Source organism: Sinocyclocheilus grahami, unplaced genomic scaffold (assembly GCF_001515645.1).
Source record: "Sinocyclocheilus grahami isolate Dianchi unplaced genomic scaffold, SAMN03320097.WGS_v1.1 scaffold66.1, whole genome shotgun sequence".
NCBI classification, from domain to species: domain Eukaryota; kingdom Metazoa; phylum Chordata; class Actinopteri; order Cypriniformes; family Cyprinidae; genus Sinocyclocheilus; species Sinocyclocheilus grahami.
The window spans coordinates 999258-1022854 of record NW_015505245.1 but is presented as its reverse complement, the minus strand read 5'-3'; the positions used below and the strand labels follow the sequence as shown (position 1 = coordinate 1022854).

At 38.8% G+C, this 23597-nt stretch overlaps 2 protein-coding genes and 1 long non-coding RNA gene across 5 annotated transcripts; all 3 read right to left on the bottom strand.

Annotated features, from left to right (window-relative positions):
- Window positions 1–2412: 2412 nt before the first annotated feature.
- LOC107585079 (male-specific lethal 1-like 1) lies at window positions 2413–9584 on the bottom strand (the record flags this gene model as incomplete). Its single annotated transcript, XM_016271935.1, has 8 exons — window positions 2413–3010; window positions 3104–3176; window positions 3255–3379; window positions 6122–6189; window positions 6876–6940; window positions 7359–7603; window positions 8656–8804; window positions 8997–9584. Coding segments are annotated over 8 exons (1404 nt in total), but the record flags the coding sequence as incomplete, so codon positions are not given.
- Window positions 9585–10583: 999 nt separating this feature from the next.
- On the bottom strand, window positions 10584–11261 carry LOC107585048 (uncharacterized). Its single transcript, XR_001609208.1, has 3 exons — window positions 11152–11261; window positions 11027–11048; window positions 10584–10919 (listed from the first exon to the last, which is right to left on the bottom strand). It is a non-coding gene; the product is annotated as an uncharacterized lncRNA (long non-coding RNA).
- A 1038-nt stretch (window positions 11262–12299) lies between these two features.
- LOC107585047 (major histocompatibility complex class I-related gene protein) lies at window positions 12300–15069 on the bottom strand. Of its 3 annotated transcripts, none has more exons than XM_016271883.1 (7): window positions 14849–15069; window positions 14487–14747; window positions 13471–13743; window positions 13085–13375; window positions 12868–12980; window positions 12743–12764; window positions 12300–12638 (listed from the first exon to the last, which is right to left on the bottom strand). In XM_016271883.1, exons 1-7 carry the CDS (start codon window positions 14907–14909, stop codon window positions 12604–12606), a joined length of 1056 nt encoding a protein of 351 aa, XP_016127369.1. In that variant the 5' UTR covers window positions 14910–15069; the 3' UTR covers window positions 12300–12603. The 3 variants fall into 3 exon arrangements, with proteins under 3 accessions (XP_016127369.1, XP_016127370.1, XP_016127371.1); XM_016271884.1 differs by having other exon boundaries at window positions 12300–12635; XM_016271885.1 differs by having other exon boundaries at window positions 13085–13261.
- Between the last annotated feature and the right edge of the window lie 8528 nt (window positions 15070–23597).

Sequence of the window (23597 nt, the reverse complement as noted above, 5' to 3'; positions counted from 1 at the left end):
ATAGTGTAGGGGGCGGGCGCTTCGGATTCTAGAGAGCATTTGATTGGACAGAAAGTTTGATGAGAAGCTGTAGTACAGTGTGACGTCAAAAAAAATCGTTGAGCCGTTTTGGCAGAAGTGACGAACTGCAAGATTTGAATGCTTATATCTTCTAAATGCGAATTTTGTCACTGTTTTGGAGCACACTACCTTATAGATAACCTTAAGACTAACATATTGATACTAACTCCCAAAAAAACTTTAATTTTGATTTCATGGGGACTTTAAAGGGGTGGTTGATTGCGATTTCACTTTTTTTAAATGTTAGTTTGTGTGTAATGTTGCTGTTTGAGCATAGACAATATCTGCAAAGTTACGAAGCTGAAAGTTCAATGCAAACGGAGATATCGTCTTTTAAAATTCTGGTATTTTAATGCCTACAAAAACGGCTGGTAGGGACTACAACAAGTTACTTCCCGGGTTCGTGACATCACAAACCCAGATAAACCCCGCCCCTGGGAAAAGACAGCAAAGGGGGCGAGGCCATGCTGTCCTGCTTTAGAGAAGAGGAAGAGAAAACTAGGGGTGCACGTAAAAATCTATTTATATATGAATCGCGATTCTGTCTTCTAACGATTCTAATGGATTCACAAGTTTCAAAATCAATGTTCTAAAGCAACGGTTCTTAATACTGTTCCTCGCGTTCCCCTGCTCTGCACATGCTCTGCATCTCTCTCATTCAGCTCAGCTCCAATAATGAACCGTTCCAATTATACACTTATTTTCACATAGCTATGAGAAGCGTTAAACATGGACGCGTGTTTGCCGTACTGTATTAAAGTGTTAATTAGGATAAAACCGCATATTAAAAGCTAACATAAGCAGTAGCATTTACAAATAACAGCGTATCTAAAAGTATGAGACAACAAACCAAAAACATAGGCCTACCATTAAAAGCCGTGCTTGCACAGGTTCTGCACGATCCTCTTCAATAATATCCTGTGCTTCTCAATCGGGCTCAAACTGATAAGCGATATAAACCACGCCTTGTTTAAAATACAACCGGAGCACATGCCGCTGAGGGGCAGGACGTTTAGACACGCACTAGAGGCGGTTTAGCCAATCACAACACACTGGGTTAGCTAACCAATCAGAGCCCATCATCTATTTCTGAGGGAGGGGCTTCAAGCCTAGAAAAAAACCAGTGAACCACCCCTTTGAAGGTTTTATTGTTTGTACTGTTTAATAAAAAAAAACAGCGTTACATTACTGTTTTTGACTTGTTAAAAATATATCCATTCATTCAGCTTTTTTGAGGTAAGTACATGAAAATAGTAAACTACCATGATATTACTATGAATTATTCTGAGTATTACAGTACACAAATATTGTAATCATTCAGTACCTTTTTTGAAGTTAATAAATGAAAACGGTAACAATGTGCCACGGTACTGGCATAATTTGGGCTGTTGACATGTAGCACCAGGAAAGTAGTAGTAGTTTTCAGTACCATTGTATTTCCATTATTTTTGAGGTAAGTACAACAAAATACAGTGGTATTACCACTTATTTGAAATACTTTGGAGCACAAAAATATCAATATGCATTGCGATTTGGTATATTTGCTCTTTTTTAATGTAAAAAATTATATATATATATATATATATATATACTGTATGTATATATATATATATATATATATATATATATCCCTGCTGAAAAAAAAACAATAGAAACCATCACAGAAATTCTAATGGTTTCCACTACAAATACCATTACAAACCATCAACTTTTAAAAATTAAAAAATTGTTTCCTGTAGTGTGTTTTTGGACATACTGCATTAGGATTTAGTGGTTTAAACAAGCCACCAATAGAAGGCGACCAGTTACCAGTAGAGACCAATAGGGACCATTACAGTTTCCATTATAACCAGTAAAACCATTACAAATTATGTGATGGGTTTCTATTGTTTTTTCCAGCAGGGATATGGGATATGCTTTTTATATGTAACATGGTGGTAGAATGTTTTTTGGACATTTTTAGGGCTTGTCACAGTCCACAGTACTTATATTTTTTTTATATATTTCAATTTCTCACACAAAGGATAGGCTAATACTCTTAAAACTGATGACTGCAGTGCTGTAACTTGTTTGCATCAAATACTTTTGGCATGATGCAGCATTCTGAACCAAGACACTGCAGCTGAGTGTATTCATTTGTAAAAACATATTTTCTTCTGCATAATCTATTGCCTGAAGAACAAAGGGTCTTGAACTACAAGAATGAAAAGAGGACCCACGTCACACCTCTCCTAATCTCACTCCTCTGTTTCCTGGTTGAATCCAATTCCAGTAAAAAAAAAATTCTAGCCAAACATAAAAGTCAAGTAGAATTCTGTGATTTTGCTTTCAAAACAATTATTCATTAAAAGACATGAAAACACAGTATATATTCACAATATGACTCGTTTTAATATTTGAAATAATTTTTTTAGTTACAAGTATCTTACACATTTCCTTGGAACAAAAGCATTATGTTACAACAAATGCTTCTGTAACCGGTTTTCATCATTTTTCCCTTTATGTGACTGAGAGAACTCACACACCAAATAGCGCAGCATGTACAAGTGTTGATCTTTTACGGCAGCTCTCGATGTGTTACGGTAGATGCTTTGGTCCATACTGATCAAGCTTACCTGCAAAGTATGACGCAAACGTGAACACTGAAGTGTTACACTCGGCACTGTGATCATGGGTGTGTTGTTGGGAGAGCTTGTTTCTCAGACATTACAGAGCAAAACACAGTTTCTCATGGATACCAAGCAGGGGGCTTTAGAGAGATCCAAAATTCACCCTTCAATCTGCTTCTGAAGATCCAAAGTGCAATATAGGTGTGTACGAGAGATGAGACCACAAGGCTAAGATTTTGGAAGAAGCTTTTCATTTGCGACATGTTCGATGAGGCGTCCGTTTCTTAGTCACCTCTGCTCGACAACGACTACGCTCATCTAGCCAGGGCAGGTCAAAGTTTCTGTTTAAATATAAATAAATATGTATTGCAATCAAAACAAGATGTCAAGATGTACATTATTAGCAACATGCAAAAAACATATAATGAACTTACTGCTGTTTCAGGTTGGGAAGAGGTCTTCCAAAAGCCACCACTGGCAGGACGGGTGCCACCATAATAGACTCCACTGAGGACAAACACAGAAACAAGCACTTTAAATGAGCAGACAAAATACTTGCTGGAAAAAAGCCATCTGCTGACATACCATCCTCAGAGTCTGGATAGAAGGAGAGCAGCTCTGGTTCGCTCTCCTGAATGACCTTCCTCCTGTTCATCCTCTGCTGCAGGCGCTGAAACATCCTCTGCTCACGAATGCGCTGGATATCCCACCTGAAAAAGAGAAATGAGATTACGGGATAGATCTGCGAATGCTCTAATCCAGGTGTTTTTAAAGTTTACATTCATAGTAGAGGTCTGCTACCCGACCCGAGCCTGACGGGTCCCGAAATACTTTCGGGTAGGGTTCGGGTTAATGTTTAATGTATAGCTTCGGGTTCGGGTCGGGCTTGGGTTTATAGCTAAACTAAAACTATATGCAGTAGGCTACGCTGCTTTCATAGACACACGCACACACATTAGTGCACATGACAACACTAACACTGCACGGAAACTTGTATTAGTAAAATAGCTTCGACAGGCTACTGACTCGCAACTTTATATTTCTCTGCAATGAGGGGGTAAAATAGCTGTTTTTGAAGTTACAGCCTCATTGCTTGTAGAGAGAGGCGCGCAGACGCAGGTTCACACACGCAACTTTCATCCCTCTCTCTCTCTCACGCTAATTCAAATAAATTATATAATTAATTAATTCAAATAAATGCAATCTTACCGCACTGCATCTCTGTATCTGATTTAAAGCAGGCCGAATGCTAACGAGCCTTAACTGATGAAAATGACTTAGTGAGCCTTAGTGATTCTGTTTCTTTTTACTGACCGTTGCATGCAATCGTGAAATACAGCATTTTTTTTTTAATTGGCTATTCGTTGTGGGGGAGAAAAAAAATTCGGCTTCAGTCTCTAGATTTAACTGTGCCGCTTGGGTCGGGTTAGACGATCTCGGGTACGGGTCGGGTTCGGGCTTCAGTTTAAAGCCCGTGCAGACCTCTAATTCATAGGTCCGAATCTGAATTCTCATCAATGTCAAAAAGCTCCGAAATAATTGTTATTACAAAACTTGTTTTTAATAAACATGCTTGTAACTTTATATAACAATTAAACTTTATATATGGTAATTATTACATTCATGACGTCGCATTTGCATTTACACTCTGAACTGTTACATAGCGCATTTTTGTACAACTAAATGTCCAATAAAGCAGTTCTCATTTACATACGTATGTGACTCTGGAGCACAAAGGGGTCCTATTATGCTTTTTCAACTTTGGTTAGTCTGTAATGTTGCTGTTTAAGCATAAAAAAAGATCAGCAAAGTTACAAAGCTCAAAGTCCACTTCAAAAGGAGATCTTTTATTTAACAGAAATCACTTTTCAAAAACTACAACGAACGACTCGTTTGGACTACAACGCATATTTTCCGGGATTTGTGATATCACAAATATCGATGAATGGGACGAGACCTGGTTGAGCTGCACTAGAGAAGGCAACGAGTGTTATCACTATGTCGCAGACGCGCTAGCTTTCCCAAGGCAGACGAACTTAGAGTGCTTACAATCATCCGGGGGTTAAATCGCACTCAAATTGATTTGATTTTGACGCAATATTTACACTGAAGCTCGCAGGCGGCTATGGTAAGGGGCATGACATTTCCCGACTAGGCACCGAGTGAAACCAATCACAACACACACTGGCCCAGCTAACCAATCACAACACACACTGGCCCAGCTAACCAATCACAACACACACTGGCCCAGCTAACCAATCACAGCACATTTCGTATTTCAGAAGGCGGGCCTTCATTTGATACACAAACTATTCGAGTCGTTCATTCCAGACTGGGGAGAGAGGTGTTGTAATAATGTAAAATATGTGAAAAAATAATGTTTTTCGAGCAAACTAGTACGAGAGCCTGTTCTAGTACACCCCCAAAACAAAATCAAGACTTTGTAAAATAACATAATAGGACCCCTTTAAGTCCCTGGGGTATATTTGTAGCAATAGCCAAAAATACATTGTATGGGTCAAAATTATTGATTTTTCTCAATAAAAATTCTCTTTTTGTTCCATGAAGATATTTTGTAAATTTCCTACTGTAAATATATCAAAACTTAATTTTTGATTAGTAATATGCATTGCTAAGGACTTCATCTGGATAACTTTAAAGGTGATTTTCTCAATATTTAGATTTTTTTGCACCCTCAGATTCCAGATTTTCAAATAGTTGCATCTCGGCCAAATATTGTCCTATCCTAACAAACCATACATCAATGGAAAACGTATTTATTCAGCTTTAATATTTCGAAAAATTGACACTTAAGACTGGTTTTGTGGTCCAGGGTCACATATGTTCTGTTTATGAAATAGTAATTCAATGTAAACTGCAGTCACTTCAACTGAATTGCTAAAATCTTGAATTATAACTGCAATACGCTGTTATACTACAGTGAATTATAGGCCTATTACTTTATTTTATATATCATGCAGCACAATTGTCTGTCTGTGTAACAAACTATGTCCATATTTACAGACGAACTACATTCATGTTCATATGCCCAGACAGTCAACAGTGATAGGTTTCTGGAAACGCTGTTTTGTACTCATTCATTCACAAGTCAATTGAATGTGCTGCTAACTCTGCCGGGCGAGAAAGTCGAGCTGCATCAGGAAGGCGAAACCTCGTGTTTGCGGGGCGAAACCGGTGACTTTTTTTCTATTGAATGAAAGCTAAGGTTTATCCAAAATGTCACTAGTTGCTATGCGCTTTGTCTTACAAAAAGGTCGGTAAACAGTGCAACACTAGTTTGTGCAACGGAGGTCTGAGTGATACGAGTGCACTTGAAATACGAAGTGGAGGCCGGTCCGGATTTAATTCCCTCCGGACCAGAGTCCAGACTTTGAGAAGAGCTGCTCTAGTCTATCTGATGCTATATAGAAGAAAAATAAAACATGCATCACCTCTTCCTCCTCTTCTCATCCAGCTCAAGTTTTGAATGCCTCTTCAGAAAAACATTATCATCTAGACACTGCACAGAAGTATGAGCATTTACATGCATCATTAAAGTGAAACATTTAATTGAAATAAAATCAAAATTGTGATACGAGTATGAAATTGCAAGAGGCTGTGATTTAATTAAAGGGATAGTTCACCCAAAAATGAAAATTCTGTCATTAATTACTCACCCTCATGTCATTCTGAACCTGTAAAACCTTCATTCATCTTCGAAACAAAAACTAAGATATTTTTGATGAAATTCGAGAGCTTTCTGACCCTGAATAGACAGCAACACAACTGACACGTTGAAGGCACAGAAAGGTAGTAAAGACATTGTTACAATAGTCCATGTGACATCAGTGCTTCAATTGTAATCTTATTAAGCTACGAGAATACTTTTTTTGTGTGTCTAAAGAAAACCAAAATAACAACTTTCTTAATCAATTTCCTTCTATGCGCGCTGAATAAAGTCGTTATTTTTGTTTTCTTCATTCAGTTTTCTTTGTTTTTAAGGTCTTACTTAAAAACAAAGGTCTTACAGGTTTGCAACAACATGAAGATGAGTAATTAATAACCGAATTTTCATTTTTGAGTGAACTATCCCTTTAAATAAATATATATGCGCTGCGTGTTTCAGAGTGAAGCAGCATCTGGGTTCACAGAAAATACAGCTCCACACGAACTTTGCCACTTGGGATGATTACGGGTCTTACTAACCTCAGGGATCTCCGACGCCTCTTTCTGCCCCAATGGCTCTAAGATACTCTCTCGCCAAGAAGGAACTACATATGGTGAATAATGATACATTTTTGAGGATCTTAAATTTTCTTTATAATCAATATATGTGATTAAAATCATTAAAGGAATAGTTCATCCAAAGATTGTGTCATTATTTACTCACCCTCATGTTGTTCCAAACCTGTATGAGTTTCTTTCTTAAGTTGAGCATAAAAGAATACATTTGGAAGAATGCTGGTAATCAAACTGTTGACAGTCCCCATTGACTTCCATAGTATTTCTTTCCCTACTATGGAAGTCAATGGGAACTGTTTGGTCCTTCAAAATATCTTCTTTTGTGTTCACCATAAGTTATAACTTGTACAGGTTTGGAACAACATGAGGGTGAGTAAATGATGACGAAATTTTCATTTTTGGGTGAAATATTTCTTTAACAGAGAAATTACATTAATTTTTCCCAACCTGCAACTGTGTCCTCATGCACAGGTGAGGGGTCTCGCCAAGGTGACGGAGGCGGCTGATGCCAGCGGCAGAGGTACATCTCTGTGGTAGTCAGGTAGGGCAGTTCCTCCGACTGAGACTGCAATTCAGGCTCCGTCTCTTCCTGGGGTTCCTCCTTCTGAGCGGGGCTATCCTGTGGTGGTGGTGATAACCTGGGCTGCCCACGTCGTGACCTCCTCATCCGGGAGTCCTGGAAAAGAAACCTCCTTTGAGAGGGTGAAAAATAAAACATATTTAGTTTAATCAACTCTCATTTCATTAGCTACAGCACATTAGGGCTGTCAAATAAAAATTTGAATTTTGAATGTCGAATTTAAAATAAAAATCCACATTCGAATGCAAAACCGTTGCATTCGAATTTTAGATGTGAATCAGGCAGCCTTATCAGTGGCACACGAGATGCGATGACGATATAGTGTTGTTGCATTTTAATGCTTTTGTTAGCCTACAGGCTACAGCCCAGAGATCTTTGGGCAAAACTGAAGCCGTTCACACAGAACGCTTATTTATCGCATTTTCTATAGGGACATCTATCACCGTTGCACTCGCGTCTCGGACAAGAGAGCCGCATGTTTAGAAATCCATGTAAAATTAATATACATTCAACTTTTAAAAAACATGTCTCAAAACTGAATGGCGGTTTTTCCCCATCCCACTTCATTTCATGTTTTAAATGAAAAAAGTACTCTTTGTTATTTGGTCCTTTGTATTAAACTTTCCATACATACATGATGCTGTTTTGTTTCTAATCGTTTAAGCAACTTAATTAATTATATTTAGTTTATAAACATTATTTTAAACATTATGCACTTTTTTCCAAAGATGGTCGTGTTGTTTTATTGCTTTGAATAAACGTGCATTAGTAATATTTTGCTCCATGCGCCCTCCTGTGGCCTTAGAAGAGAAGCCAAAATCTTTTTTCCCCCAAGTGAAAATGTGCCTTTTAAATTTGAATATAATAATACTGATATTCGAATCATCGAATATTGATCATATTTAAGTACAAAATTCGAATTTAGTTTTTCAGTCATTCTGACAGCCCTACAGCACATTAGTTGGAGATATTGAGGTTAGCTCACCCACAAATTAAAATTCTGTCGTCATTTACATACCCCCATGTCTTCTTTTGAGTTCCGCAGAAGAAACTCGGTCATACAGGTTTGGAACGATATGAGGACAAGTAATCGATGATGAATTTTTGGGTGAACTATCCTTGCAATAAATCTTTATACAATTAGAGAAAAAGTAATGGTCATACCTTTTCAGGCTTTTTCCTCCTCTTCCAAAGTGCATTTGCTTTGGGGTTTGGACCCGCCCCTCAGATTGCTGGACATCATCTGTGGATTTTGTACCCTCTTTTTTCACCATCTGCAGCCGATGCTCCATGCATTCAATTCGGGCCATTAGCTACAAACACACACCTGTGTTAGGCTGTGTATTAAACATCGGGTTCAGACGAATAGGTGAAACAAGAAACAAGTGTTACAAAACAACAAGTGGGAAACTCTGAATGCGCCCAGTTTAACATCAAAACAGGCCCATCATTTAATATTTCATTTCATAAAAGGAGGGGAAAAACGTGCAAAAGTCTCAGCGTACCATCTCATTTTCAGCTTTGAGATCATCGATCTCTTTGCTCTTGTTGTGCAGTTGCTTCTGCTGCTGTTCAATCAGTTCCAGTTGCAGCAGCAAGATCTGTCGGATGCAGCTGGTCTGCGTGTCCACGAGGCCAGAGCCTTTCCTCATGTTACGACGCTTCCCATCGGGACTGTTCTCCGGCGAGGGGACCCCCACGACCACCCCCACTTCTCTCTGCTGATTGCTGCCATTTGATACCATGGGATCCATCTTCCCCACGTGGTTTTGACTGGCCTGACAAAACAGTGATTTGCTCTTGACCGGGGAACCTTCGGCCCCCATCTGCTTGGTTGACGGGAGTGTCAAGGCCCCCAGAGTCTCCCAGTTCTCCTCCTGCCCGAGGTTCCCTGCTGGAGATTGGTCAGGAGAGCTCAACACGTTCCGGCGGCTGATATTTGATTTGCTGTGCAGGTGATGCTTTTGATTTACGCTGTTGTGGATCGTGCTCAGCACATGGGTGGCGAAGTCGCGGCTTTCCTTCTTCAGGGATTCATGGGCACCTGCTGGCTTCTTGCTGAGGCTCGTGTCCAGTCTCGTGAACACAGTGGATCACATAGTCATTGCAACTTGCTCCAGTTGGAGATGTTTTACCAACACCCACCTCTATAGATGAGGAGGATTTGCGACAGGCTGAATGTGTGTCCTTGAGGCCCATTTTCTATAGCCATTCTGGGGGAACAGCAGAAAAACTTGAATTTTATTGCAGAATTTGACCATGAATTTTTTCTTAGTAAGGCAAGAAATCTTATTTGACAAGAGAAGTTGGTTGTAAAGCAAAATTAAAAGGTAGGTATACTGATATGACTGATATATGATGCTTTAATTGTGTTCTGAGACTGCAAAGCACATGAATCCAAGAGCAAAAATGTCATTTATAGAAACATTATGTATGTTCGGATTTCCAAAATAATGTTTATGGCTACGCTAAGCTAACTTTAAGTACCCTTCCCACCTGTTGAGTGTGCATTGGTACCTATAGATGCATTGCGTTTACTGTTTCAAGAAGGACATCGTCCGATCGCTGTTTACATGCATGCAACTGGGAGTTTTTTTTTTATCTATAGCGAAACTCCAGTCATACACGAGCTATCGTATGGGCACAGGCAGCGTCCACCATTTTAGATATACAGCAAAAACAATGACAATCATTTTAGCAGTTCCCTTCGTCTGCTCTTGAGGGACGATGACGCCATTTTAAGTCATGCAATCGTGCTGTTTATTTAAATACTGAACGAAGCATATCGCATCATTTTGCATCGACATGTTATTTACATTTCCCTGACCCCCGCCCGAACTCACCTATCGCCTTCCTTTGGCCCACTTTCCGATGTTGTTTGAATCTGCGCACACAGCGCATGCGCGGTGCGTTTGGAATCTGATTGGACTCTTGCGGAACAACAATTCGTGGCGCGCGCGTTGAGGTTTGCGTTATGACAGCATGCAGAAAGGGACTGAAGATTAACATTCAAGTTTTAAAAGCAATTGCAACATTACGGTAAATGGGAGTAAGATCATGAACCGTGAACTTATAAAGCATTCACAGAAGAATATAACAAATGTTTGTTTATTAGCACACTATTGAAAGTTCGAACAGTTTTAAATAATACTGAGGAGTTCTGGTGGCTGATTTGCTGGCAATGCAATCTGGCAAACAGGCATGCTAACATAAACAGCTGTGTTCAGACAAACTTGGCATTAGAGGAAACCTGTTAGATACATGCAGTAATTTCTAGCCTATTTAAACAAAAAGATTTTTAAAAAAAATACTGATTAAAGTGTTTTCAGTTCAGTCAGTTTACAAAATGCTTCCAGTCTGTAAATGTGAACAGATCATTTGGTGCCACTTTACATGTCATATCCGCTGTTCTGTTGTTTGGTCATCAGCTGCTGAGGAAAAATATAATAATAAAATAAACCCATATTAGTAAAGGTACATGTTTAACTTCCTTAACAAATGCATAAATATATCTGAGCAGATTAACAGGTCAAACCTGAGGTAGGTATGTAGATGATCTGCAATAGGATGACAGAAATACAATTATGAAGCCTGGCCAGCAGAGCTTGTCTCTTATAATGTGAATCTGATGTTTTAGTGAAACAGTGAGTGTATGTGTACCTGCTCAGGCTGTGAACATCTCTTCCTCCATATTTTAAAGGCAGCCAGAAGTCCAAAAACCAACAGCAATAGAAGTACAGAGGGAACTACAATAACAGGATCAGGACCAGGTTCTAAAAATATACAAATATTATATTATATATATATATATATATATATATAGCAACTTGCTCCAGTTGGAGATGTTTTACCAACACCCACCTCTATAGATGAGGAGGATTTGCGACAGGCTGAATGTGTGTCCTTGAGGCCCATTTTCTATAGCCATTCTGGGGGAACAGCAGAAAAACTTGAATTTTATTGCAGAATTTGACCATGAATTTTTTCTTAGTAAGGCAAGAAATCTTATTTGACAAGAGAAGTTGGTTGTAAAGCAAAATTAAAAGGTAGGTATACTGATATGACTGATATATGATGCTTTAATTGTGTTCTGAGACTGCAAAGCACATGAATCCAAGAGCAAAAATGTCATTTATAGAAACATTATGTATGTTCGGATTTCCAAAATAATGTTTATGGCTACGCTAAGCTAACTTTAAGTACCCTTCCCACCTGTTGAGTGTGCATTGGTACCTATAGATGCATTGCGTTTACTGTTTCAAGAAGGACATCGTCCGATCGCTGTTTACATGCATGCAACTGGGAGTTTTTTTTTTATCTATAGCGAAACTCCAGTCATACACGAGCTATCGTATGGGCACAGGCAGCGTCCACCATTTTAGATATACAGCAAAAACAATGACAATCATTTTAGCAGTTCCCTTCGTCTGCTCTTGAGGGACGATGACGCCATTTTAAGTCATGCAATCGTGCTGTTTATTTAAATACTGAACGAAGCATATCGCATCATTTTGCATCGACATGTTATTTACATTTCCCTGACCCCCGCCCGAACTCACCTATCGCCTTCCTTTGGCCCACTTTCCGATGTTGTTTGAATCTGCGCACACAGCGCATGCGCGGTGCGTTTGGAATCTGATTGGACTCTTGCGGAACAACAATTCGTGGCGCGCGCGTTGAGGTTTGCGTTATGACAGCATGCAGAAAGGGACTGAAGATTAACATTCAAGTTTTAAAAGCAATTGCAACATTACGGTAAATGGGAGTAAGATCATGAACCGTGAACTTATAAAGCATTCACAGAAGAATATAACAAATGTTTGTTTATTAGCACACTATTGAAAGTTCGAACAGTTTTAAATAATACTGAGGAGTTCTGGTGGCTGATTTGCTGGCAATGCAATCTGGCAAACAGGCATGCTAACATAAACAGCTGTGTTCAGACAAACTTGGCATTAGAGGAAACCTGTTAGATACATGCAGTAATTTCTAGCCTATTTAAACAAAAAGATTTTTAAAAAAAATACTGATTAAAGTGTTTTCAGTTCAGTCAGTTTACAAAATGCTTCCAGTCTGTAAATGTGAACAGATCATTTGGTGCCACTTTACATGTCATATCCGCTGTTCTGTTGTTTGGTCATCAGCTGCTGAGGAAAAATATAATAATAAAATAAACCCATATTAGTAAAGGTACATGTTTAACTTCCTTAACAAATGCATAAATATATCTGAGCAGATTAACAGGTCAAACCTGAGGTAGGTATGTAGATGATCTGCAATAGGATGACAGAAATACAATTATGAAGCCTGGCCAGCAGAGCTTGTCTCTTATAATGTGAATCTGATGTTTTAGTGAAACAGTGAGTGTATGTGTACCTGCTCAGGCTGTGAACATCTCTTCCTCCATATTTTAAAGGCAGCCAGAAGTCCAAAAACCAACAGCAATAGAAGTACAGAGGGAACTACAATAACAGGATCAGGACCAGGTTCTAAAAATATACAAATATTATATTATATATATATATATATATATATATATATATATATATATATTAGTGTAAATTAGATTGCCATTTCTATTAGATTACCATACCTATACTGATGTCAAGCTTGTTATCCAGGCTAAGGTGAGTTACAGTACAAGTGTAGGTGTGTCTTTCTCTTTGTTCTTCAGCGCTGAGTTCCACACTCTTCCTCATCTGATAGGTTCCATCAGGGTTGGGCAGCAGTTGACCTCCTGTGATCCTCTCTTCATTAACTGGCTGGCCATCTTGAAGCAGGGTCAGATTAATGTGACGTGGGTAAAAACCAGTTGCCAGGCAGGTCATCTGAACTACACCTGCCTCCCTACAATAGCGTTTAATCACTCTCACTCTGGGCTTTACTGTCAAGGAAAGAGTGAACACACTGAGCAGGACACACATCATTAATGTTTTCCAAACCAAACAGAGTGCATTTTTGGAGGTTACATTAACTCACCTTTTGCCAACACACGCTTCTGCTCCTTTTTTAGATATGTCCTAAGCTGGCTAATGCACAAGGGGCGGTAAAAGTGGGCATAGAGCCACGCGTCGTACTCCAGCTGTGCCCTACTCTTTATGACAGGCCATTTCCAGTCAGTGTGCTGGTCTCCTTGAACGTCATAGCGTCGTTCAAAGCCACTCTCGCCATTAAAGGCCTCCAGCGTCATCATTCGGCCAGGCTCATCACGGAGAAGTTCACATCCAACCAGCCTCTGCTGCACGTGAAGTCCTTGGGAAGAAATACAGAGTCTCAGATACACACATGTAAGAATGGAATTCACAATTCTGTTATGACATTTACACACAGTTCACAGAGAATTAAAAAAAAAGCAGAACTCCATTTTGCTGACATTTATAATTACTGACACTGTCACAACAGTTCACTAACAATAAGGTTATCTGCCATTTAAATGGTTTGGGTATGATTTCTTTTAATATATATATATATATATATATATATAAGTATATTATGCTCACTAAGGCTGAATTTGTTTGATTGAAAATTACAGTATAAATAGTAATATTGTGAAATATATGTTTTTACAATTTAAAGTAACTGTTTTCTGTTTGAATATTTAAACATGCAATTTAATCCTGTGATGGCAAAACTGAATTTTCAGCATCATTACTCCAGTCCTCAGTGTCACATGATCCTTTAGAAATCACTCTAATATTCTGATTTGCTGCTAAAGAAACATTTCTTATAATTATCATCAGTGTTCAAAATAGTTGTGCTGTTTAGTATATTTTTATGAAAACTGCGATACATTTTTTCAGGATTATTTGATGAGTAGAAAGTTTAAAATGAACAGCAATTATTTTAGAATTAAAAGTTGTTTTTTTTATCCTAGTGAATTCCAATTTTTGATTTGATTGCATGTAGCCTATACACAGTGAACCGAACTGAATGAGAATAGGCTACTTTTCATGCACTCTCAAGAGAATAATGCAAGACCATTAGAGAATAATTACCTCTTGTATAATTTAGGTAATCAATTAAGTAGTATGCTTTGGTTTTCATGCCCTCGTGTATGCCTTTACCGACTGTTGATATAGTCATTTGCTCCGTGACATTAACGGATTCTTGCACCGTCGCCGGGATAAAACTTCTCTCATCTGCGTTATAGTGACCGATGACAATATCATCCAGCATAATAACTGCAGTGAACTCTGAGAACGGCGCTGAACTGTCTCCAGTCAAAAATGTAGCAAAGACCCATAGCGAGTGCGACCCTGTGAGAGATCAGAATTTTTTTAAACTTCATAATTCGACAATATAATGAGCAAGAATGGCAACATATGTGCTTAGTGCTGTAAAACTAGTTCTTGCTTACCTGATTCAGAAAAAACAGTATGTGTGGCTGACAGTAGGTACACTAAGATTAAATAAAACATGCCTTTTACAAGGTGTTAAAAAAGGTTAAAGGTTTTTTTCATTACAGAATTATAAACATTAGTCATAGTATCTATTTTAGGTCCCAGCATGACAAAATTCGAGTAAATCTTTGATATGTAGTAATTCAGCACCGTCCCGTACTAAGACTTCCTCATTATTGTTGTGCACGAGGTTACAGTTCATTCACTGGAGGTGTGGTTTCATCACGCGTGTCTGCGACCACTAGGAGGCGCCAATCAAGAGCGTCAAAATTGAAAGTGGAACCTTGGAAGGTGTATTTACATTTTTGGAACGTGAACATCTTAAGCAAGCTAAGACCAGCAAACCACTTTAGGTTGATTTAATATATTTATTAATTTATTTTTAGAAGGGGAGCTGGGAGTTTGAGACCCTGAGTGCAAAAACAGAACTGTAATGATCATTCTTCTCCACTAGAGTGCATTCTTTGCCAGGTTTATCTTATTCTCATTCGCAGAACTACAGTACAAGCATGTACTACTGAACGCATTCATGCACTGTTCTCAAGTAGGGCTCTACTTGATAACATGTGAACAGTAAGATTTTGATTCATTATTTTTAAGATAAGGTGTACAGATTGGTAGCAATGTTAATAATTGATCTGTTTTTGGACCATGTTAATTTGTAATTTCCCACGAGGTCAAATAAATATGGGAGTGGATGAAAGATTCCAGGAATAGCAGCTATGCCATATCATGATAAGACTTATCAATTTTATACCGCTATATCATGCAGAACATGCAAGGTCGAGGCCAGTAGGAGTTCAGTTAGGCCCATGTGATATAAATGACCTCTATGACCTACATAGGGAAACATCAGTTATGGATTTATATAGGTTACATATTCAGAATTTAATTTCTTAATGTTTGATTTAATGATCTCTTCTCACTCCTCACTCTCTTGTCTATTTCCCAGCTTTACAGCACTGAGAGAACCAGTCAAAACCAGAACGACCCATAGTCTGAGTTTCCAAGTCCTTCAGTTTGGGGGAATTTTTCAAATCTGAAACTGAAACATTTAATATATGTTTTCAGGCCCAGTCGCTTCCACTCTTTTTCTATGATGATCACACTGCTGGGTTAGTTGGCCATCTATCTAAAGGTCCTCTGGGATCTTAGCCTTGTAAAGAAGGCATATCAGTGCTTCTAAGAAGCTAAACAGTAAAAGTCACTTGAATGAGAAGAACAAGAACATGTTTAACATCACGTAGCCTATGCTTTGACAGTCATCAGATCCCCAAACCACAAAGTAAGCAGAACATGAGAGGACAATGAAGTTCCTGAGCAAATGATTCTATCAGTTGTACACAAGAGCAACAATAGGCTACTTACTGACAATAAAAGGAATTGTTCTACGAGTCCACCACAGAAGAAAAATGTTTGATGGCAATAATTTAAGAATAGTAGTAAGTTATAAACAACAAGTCGTCTAATCTTGTCCACAGCGAGAATAAAGTAGGTTACTGTATAAAGCCAGAAGTCAGACAGAGCTTGTTTACACACACAAGGAATTTAACTTGATGACAGGAGCTTCCAGTGCAGAAGAAAGTACGGACATAGTGCAACATACATGACAGTGCAGACATACAGGTGCATCTCAATAAATTAGAATGTCGTGGAAAAGTTCATTTATTTCAGTAATTCAACTCAAATTGTGAAAAGTAGTTTGAAGTAGTTTAAGTCTTTGGTTCTTTTAATTGTGATGATTTTGGCTCACATTTAACAAGAACCCACCAATTCACTATCTCAACAAATTAGAATATGGTGACATGCCAATCAGCTAATCAACTCAAAACACCTGCAAAGGTTTCCTGAGCCTTCAAAATGGTCTCTCAGTTTGGTTCACTCGGCTACACAATCATGGGGAAGACTGCTGATCTGACAGTTGTCCAGAAGACAATCATTGACACCCTTCACAAGGAGGGTAAGCCACAAACATTCATTGCCAAAGGAGCTGGCTGTTCACAGAGTGCTGTATCCAAGCATGTTAACAGAAAGTTGAGTGGAAGGAAAAAGTGTGGAAGAAAAAGATGCACAACCAACCGAGAGAACCGCAGCCTTATGAGGATTGTCAAGCAAAATCGATTCAAGAATTTGAGTGAACTTCACAAGGAATGGACTGAGGCTGGGGTCAAGGCATCAAGAGCCACCACACACAAACGTGTCAAGGAATTTGGCTACAGTTGTCATATTCCTCTTGTTAAGCCACTCCTGAACCACAAACAACGTCAGAGGCGTCTTACCTGGGCTAAGGAGAAAAAGAACTGGACTGTTGCCCAGTGGTCACTGCACTCGTTTACCAAGAAATTTTGGAGCACTTCATCCTTCCTTCTGCTGACCAGCTTTTTTGAAGATGCTGATTTCATTTTCCAGCAGGATTTGGTACCTGCCCACACTGCCAAAAGCACCAAAAGTTGGTTAATTGACCATGGTGTTGGTGTGCTTGACAGGCCAGCAAACTCACCAGACCTTCTCTATGGGGTATTGTCAAGAGGAAAATGAGAAACAAGAGACCAAAAAATGCAGATGAGCTGAAGGCCACTGTCAAAGAAACCTGTGCTTCCATACCTCAGCAGTGCCAGAAACTGATCACCTCCATGCCACGCCGAATTGAGGCAGTAACTAAAGCAAAAGGAGCCCCTACCAAGTATTGAGTACATGTACAGTAAATGAACATACTTTCCAGAAGGCCAACAATTCACTAAAAATGTTTTTTTATTGGTCTTATGAATTATTCTAATTTGTTGAGATAGTGAATTGGTGGGTTTTTGTTAAATGTGAGCCAAAATCATCACAATTAAAAGAACCAAAGACTTAAACTACTTCAGTCTGTGTGCATTGAATTTATTTAATCCACGAGTTTCACAATTTGAGTTGAATTACTGAAATAAATGAACTTTTCCCCGACATTCTAATTTCTTGAGATGCACCTGTACATCGGAATAACCCTTACGAAAATTAACCATGCTTTTATTATAGTAAAAGTGTCCTAACCATGCTTTTTGCTCATTGATTACTATTTGTATAACCACAGTTTTACTACAAATACCATGGTTAAACTATGGGAAGTACTTTTATTTGTAGTAAAACCATGGTTAATTTTCGTAAGGGAACGCAGTAGGGATGGAACGTGTGTCTGTATGAATCCACGTTTAAATAGAGCGATAACCCAATTCCACGGCTTTGGTTTCCCTCGGTCAGACCGCTGAGATGTTTATATTAGTGCATGACCGAGGCTACCCCCTTTCCACGAAAGTAGAGCTCGCCGGGTCGACGCCCACTTTACTGCTCCACTTCAGGACTGAGTCATAACAGCACCCCCGCACGTGGACCAGCCTGGTGACCGCTTTCGGTGATGACACACCCCCATCACGCTCCTGTGCGCTCAGCCAGCCCTGTCCTGTGCGGGACGACTCACATGGCACACGGGATCCTGCGACTGCAGCGAACACAAACAGCGAAGCTTGTCTCTCTGTGCCGCATCGATGCATTAAAGAGGTTTCGCAAGGCGTTTATTATATTTGCTTGAGGACTGAACTACGGCTTCATAATAAAGCCCAGGCGCGTCCAAGAGAAGCAAATAACCTGTCGCTGTTTGAATTAAGATATATTTTTGTTGTTAAAAGACGTGCAGCGTCTGCTATTAAACTACTTAAAGTCGTTTAAAAGATATTTAAAATATTCTTTCATTTTAAAAACAGGAAATTTGCGGAACTTGGAACGTTTTTGCTACAAAAATTTGACCGAATCGCACAACATCAGCCTTAAAGGTGACATATCATGAAAATCTGACTTTTCCAGGTTTTAAGTGCTATAATCAGGTCCCTGGTGCATCTACCAACCAAGGAAACGTGAAAAAGATTAACCCAGTAACTTTGCTTTGGTAAGCCTTTTTCTGCAAGCGTCTGATTTCGCTCCCCTAGTGACGTGGCAAAGGGATCTCATTATAATATTACCGCCTCTTAATCTGTAAATTTCCACCCACAGCACCATCATTTTATCTCATTATAATATTACCGCCTCTTAATCTGTAAGTTTCCACCCACAGCTCCATCATTTGATTTCGCAAGCGACAACGGAGTACCAGCTCTAATGCCATGGCGAAAGTTTGAGCAAAACTGGAATAGCCTATCGCATAAAACATTTGCGAACAAGTATCGTTTCCATCCAACAAGTCAAAGAGAACAAAATGGTCGCTTCCTCATAAACTGGCACTATAAGTCACTAAGAAAAGTAGAATATAATCATTTTCATATATAGGCTCATAAATTACTTGTGCCTCAGAGCGAGCAGACGAAACACAATGAATGCAGTCATTGCTTTTGGAGGTGGATGCTGCTGTTTGGAAACGCAGTCGTGTAAGACATTTCTGGGAGGCAATTATACAGAAATACTTTGATGACAGACTTTGCTCGTGCACTTCCGAATGACCATAACAATCAGATCGGTCCGCTGGTTAGTCAGGTTTTTGCCATCCCATAGCCCAAAGTCACATGACTTTTGATGCGCTTGGAGGAATTTATTCGCAAGATGCATTTCCATCTCCCATTATTCGCATCAACCCTTTTTCGCACGAGTCAAAAACCACCTCAAGAGAGCGTAAAAACTTTTTTGCGAATTAATGGATTTCTATTCGAAATTTGGCGTTTCCATCACTCGTTTCTGATGCGATACTTCAAAATGCGCATTAAAATAGGGTGATGGGAACATAGCTAATGAGAACTTAGTTTAGTAGCCTACTCACATGCTGTGACAGCCGCTTTCTGAACGTGTGCACTCAGAAAACATATATCAGAAGTTTAAACTAATATTGTTTAAAACGCATGATTTCAGCGCGATAAACATGGTAATCAGAACCAAAACAGAAGTTTTTAGCAGGTACTAGCTGTAATGGCGCAGCTCTATTCTGGAAAAGGGGGCGGGGAGCAGAAGCTTCATTTGCATTTAAAGAGACAGACATGAAAAAGCGGTGTTTCTGCTTCCGCTCAAAATAGGCATTTTCAAAATTATATAACAATTGATCTGTGGGGTATTTTGAGCTGAAACGCAGACACATTCTGGGGACACCAGAGACTTATAGAACTTAGTTTAGTAGCCTACTCACATGCTGTGACAGCCGCTTTCTGAACGTGTGCACTCAGAAAACATATATCAGAAGTTTAAACTAATATTGTTTAAAACGCATGATTTCAGCGCGATAAACATGGTAATCAGAACCAAAACAGAAGTTTTTAGCAGGTACTAGCTGTAATGGCGCAGCTCTATTCTGGAAAAGGGGGCGGGGAGCAGAAGCTTCATTTGCATTTAAAGAGACAGACATGAAAAAGCGGTGTTTCTGCTTCCGCTCAAAATAGGCATTTTCAAAATTATATAACAATTGATCTGTGGGGTATTTTGAGCTGAAACGCAGACACATTCTGGGGACACCAGAGACTTATATTACATATTGTAAAAAGGGGCATAATATGTCTCCTTTAAAATGAGCCTCGTGAGAGGATTGTCTCGACCACCAGATAGCTCGAAATGAAGAGATTATTTAAGAAAATGTGAATAAAGCAGCGGTGAGAAAGAAAGAAAGAAAGAAAGAAAGAAAAAGTAAGTGCAGTCGCTGAAGCTTATTGAGTCACTCGGACAGTATAGGTTAAGAGGAACTCAAGTGACCTAGACTCATAATGCTGCAGTTTAGTTCTTGCATTAATTATGATAGAGCCTTGTTATAGCAACATACCGCATTTGTTTCCAGTGACCGTCTGTTTGTTTTTGGAATATTAAAATGATCTGTTTAGATTCATCTCGTCAAGCAAGTCGAATTCTTTTTAATATCTTTTTTTATATAAAAATGACAACAAATAACGTCTATAATAGTGATAATGACAGCACGTTACATTTTAGTCCGATGCTGAGAGAAGCGCACTAGCAGCCCACTGTTGCTATGGTTACCTCCTTATATTAACCCTTTCGCGATCATTTGTGTGCAGCTAGGTGAAAATACACGCTACTTTGGTAACTTTTGTGGTTACTTAAGTGTTTAAACCCCTGTTATAAAAGTACTTATTTGTCAAACAAAATCTTATGTACTTTTATGAGGGTCAGACCTCCCTCCCTATAAATCACACCCCTATCTGTATCATGTTAGTTGGTATTTTTAGAATAGATTTTGATTAATCAGCTGTCAAGAAACCGCAATAATGAGAGGCTAATGAGTGTCTTCCTCACGTTGTCGAGCACGGGCGCTATTGCGCCAGACAACACAGAGAGGACAAAATAACACAGGGATAAAACTACAGCAGAATAGTTGAGATATATACCAGAGTCCAGTGCGTATTATCATGCCTACGTTGCAAATTGGTCATCGTTACTAAAAATATGCACGGCTGACAAGGTGTGGTGATTTCTGGAGAGATTATTAGCTATTAAGGTTATTTAAAGAACTTGTAAGGTTTGATGTGTCACCTCTATTTTAAAACAAACCACAGGTAATAATGCAATGTCACAATTAAACATAGGCTAGGCTACATAAATGAGATTAACGAAAGCTACAATAGCTTTGCGCAAGGTGCATAGTTTTGGCTAACACCACGGGGTTTGGACATTAAATGGTATGCTTTTAATTACCTTGGAGTAGCACGAAAACAAATCACCCGTGCAAAAAAAAAATTGTTGCCATTTGAACATTATAGCCTACCACAACTAAGGTTCCAACCATAGATTACATTAAAGAACCTTTATTTTTAGAGCGTAACGTAGAACCTTTTTGTAAGGGCAGTAGGCCTAAATATGCAACCTACATCTATTTAAGCTCAAATGTACAATGCTCGTGATATCTCTGATGGACTTAATGAGTTTTAAAACATTTTAAACTTTAGAATTCACTATTACAACTAAATATTTAATTCTACTGTATACACGCGCATTTTAAAGCCCATGCTCAAACAACAATTGCTTTAAATATTTTACTAGGGTGTGTCAGAGGGGCGTTGTATAACTTCAAAACTAATACATAACTTTACAAAAACTTGTCAAATAACTTGCTGGAAAACAAAAAAAAAACTATTTCAAAATTATTGAGATAGATATAGATTTACACCATTTTAAACTTTAGAATTCACTATTACAACTAAATATTTAATTCTACTGTATACACGCGCATTTTAAAGCCCATGCTCAAACAACAATTGCTTTAAATATTTTACTAGGGTGTGTCAGAGGGGCGTTGTATAACTTCAAAACTAATACATAACTTTACAAAAACTTGTCAAATAACTTGCTGGAAAACAAAAAAAAAATATTTCAAAATTATTGAGATATAGATTTACATTGATATATTAAAATGTTTATTTCAGTTGGGTTTCTGATTACCAGGTTAGTTTTGTCTTTGAAATCTAGCACTGACCAAGATGCTGTGCGTCTGGTGACAATAAACAAAGACGGTCGCCGTGATTTTGCCAAGACAGACATGTTCCTGGAACATCTATAAAATACAAAAATACAGACTTAACCCAATCCCCACCCCTAAACCTAACCTTACCCATAATTTATTCCTAAAAGCAGAGGGAAATGATAGCTGATTAACAAGGGTGTAGAAGCACCTCATCCTGATCGTAAGCCTAAAACTGACATTTCCTGAAAAGTTAACTCTCAATTCTGATTGGTTGATTGGAATGATGTTGATCCAGGAACATGTTGTACTTGGTGAAATCACGTTCACCAAACAAAGACCGTGCTGGTTAGATTATGGTACACCTCCATGTGAGGTGTGTGTGTGTGTGCGCACAGAAAGGGCACGGTGTGTGTAACGCGTACGGAGTGCTTTTGCGTGTGACGACTCAGCGATGTGTCAAACACAGTCGTGCCTTTGCTACAAGTCGGGGGAGTCGATGCGTGCGCAGCTATAAGTCCACTCAAGCGATAACATGCTGCGCGCGCCCGGTCTCATGGTGTTTGGTCCAGTTAACGTGATGTGCAAACGTGACGAAAACTCTCACTTATGCAGAGACACTGTTATTATCCGTGTCCGCGATAGTCAAAACAGCGAGCACAAAAATGCAAACACTTGCCATAAAGATACAGTCCGAAATAAGAGGCAACATGCGTGCTCAGTTCACAACCTCAACCACACAGTGAATCATCTACATTTATGTTTTCCACCCGCTTGTCACGTGTATAGAGTCACGCCGTGTTGTTATACAGGTGAGAACGATTAATCATACCAGCAATAAGGCGCCAGTGATTCGCGTGAATGCAACTAGTGGCTTGTGCAGTGCCATGGTCAGTATAATTGATGCTACGGATGTGACTCCTTTTATTGCTGCGAGATGCTCCTTTTTTTTTTAAGCAGCACGGTTTTGTTCTTAGGCACGTGCCTGCTGGAGCCGCAAAAGAGGATAATGGTCTTCCAAAAGCTGGTGAGCTGTTCTCTAAGGGAGGCGCTCTATCTGGGACACAGTGGAAACTTATTTTGATTTATTTTGAAAATAAACTTGAAATAAATTCAAAAGCTGAAAAGGATTAACAACGTGCCAAAATAACCTTCTAAAACACACGACTTTAGGACATTAGGATTTTGTGCATCCTAAAAGCCTGTAACTACATACTATACTATACACACACACACACACACATATATATATATATATATATATATATATATATATATATATATATATATAT

Coding starts and splice junctions, on each gene's coding strand:
- LOC107585047 (XM_016271883.1), bottom strand. CDS start 14,909: ATGTTTTATTTAATCTTAGTGTACCTACTGTCAGCCACACATACTGTT. Junction 13,376..13,470: donor GAAGCGTGTGTTGGCAAAAG/GTGAGTTAATGT, acceptor TTTCCTTGACAG/TAAAGCCCAGAGTGAGAGTG. Junction 12,639..12,742: donor CATCTACATACCTACCTCAG/GTTTGACCTGTT, acceptor ATTTTTCCTCAG/CAGCTGATGACCAAACAACA.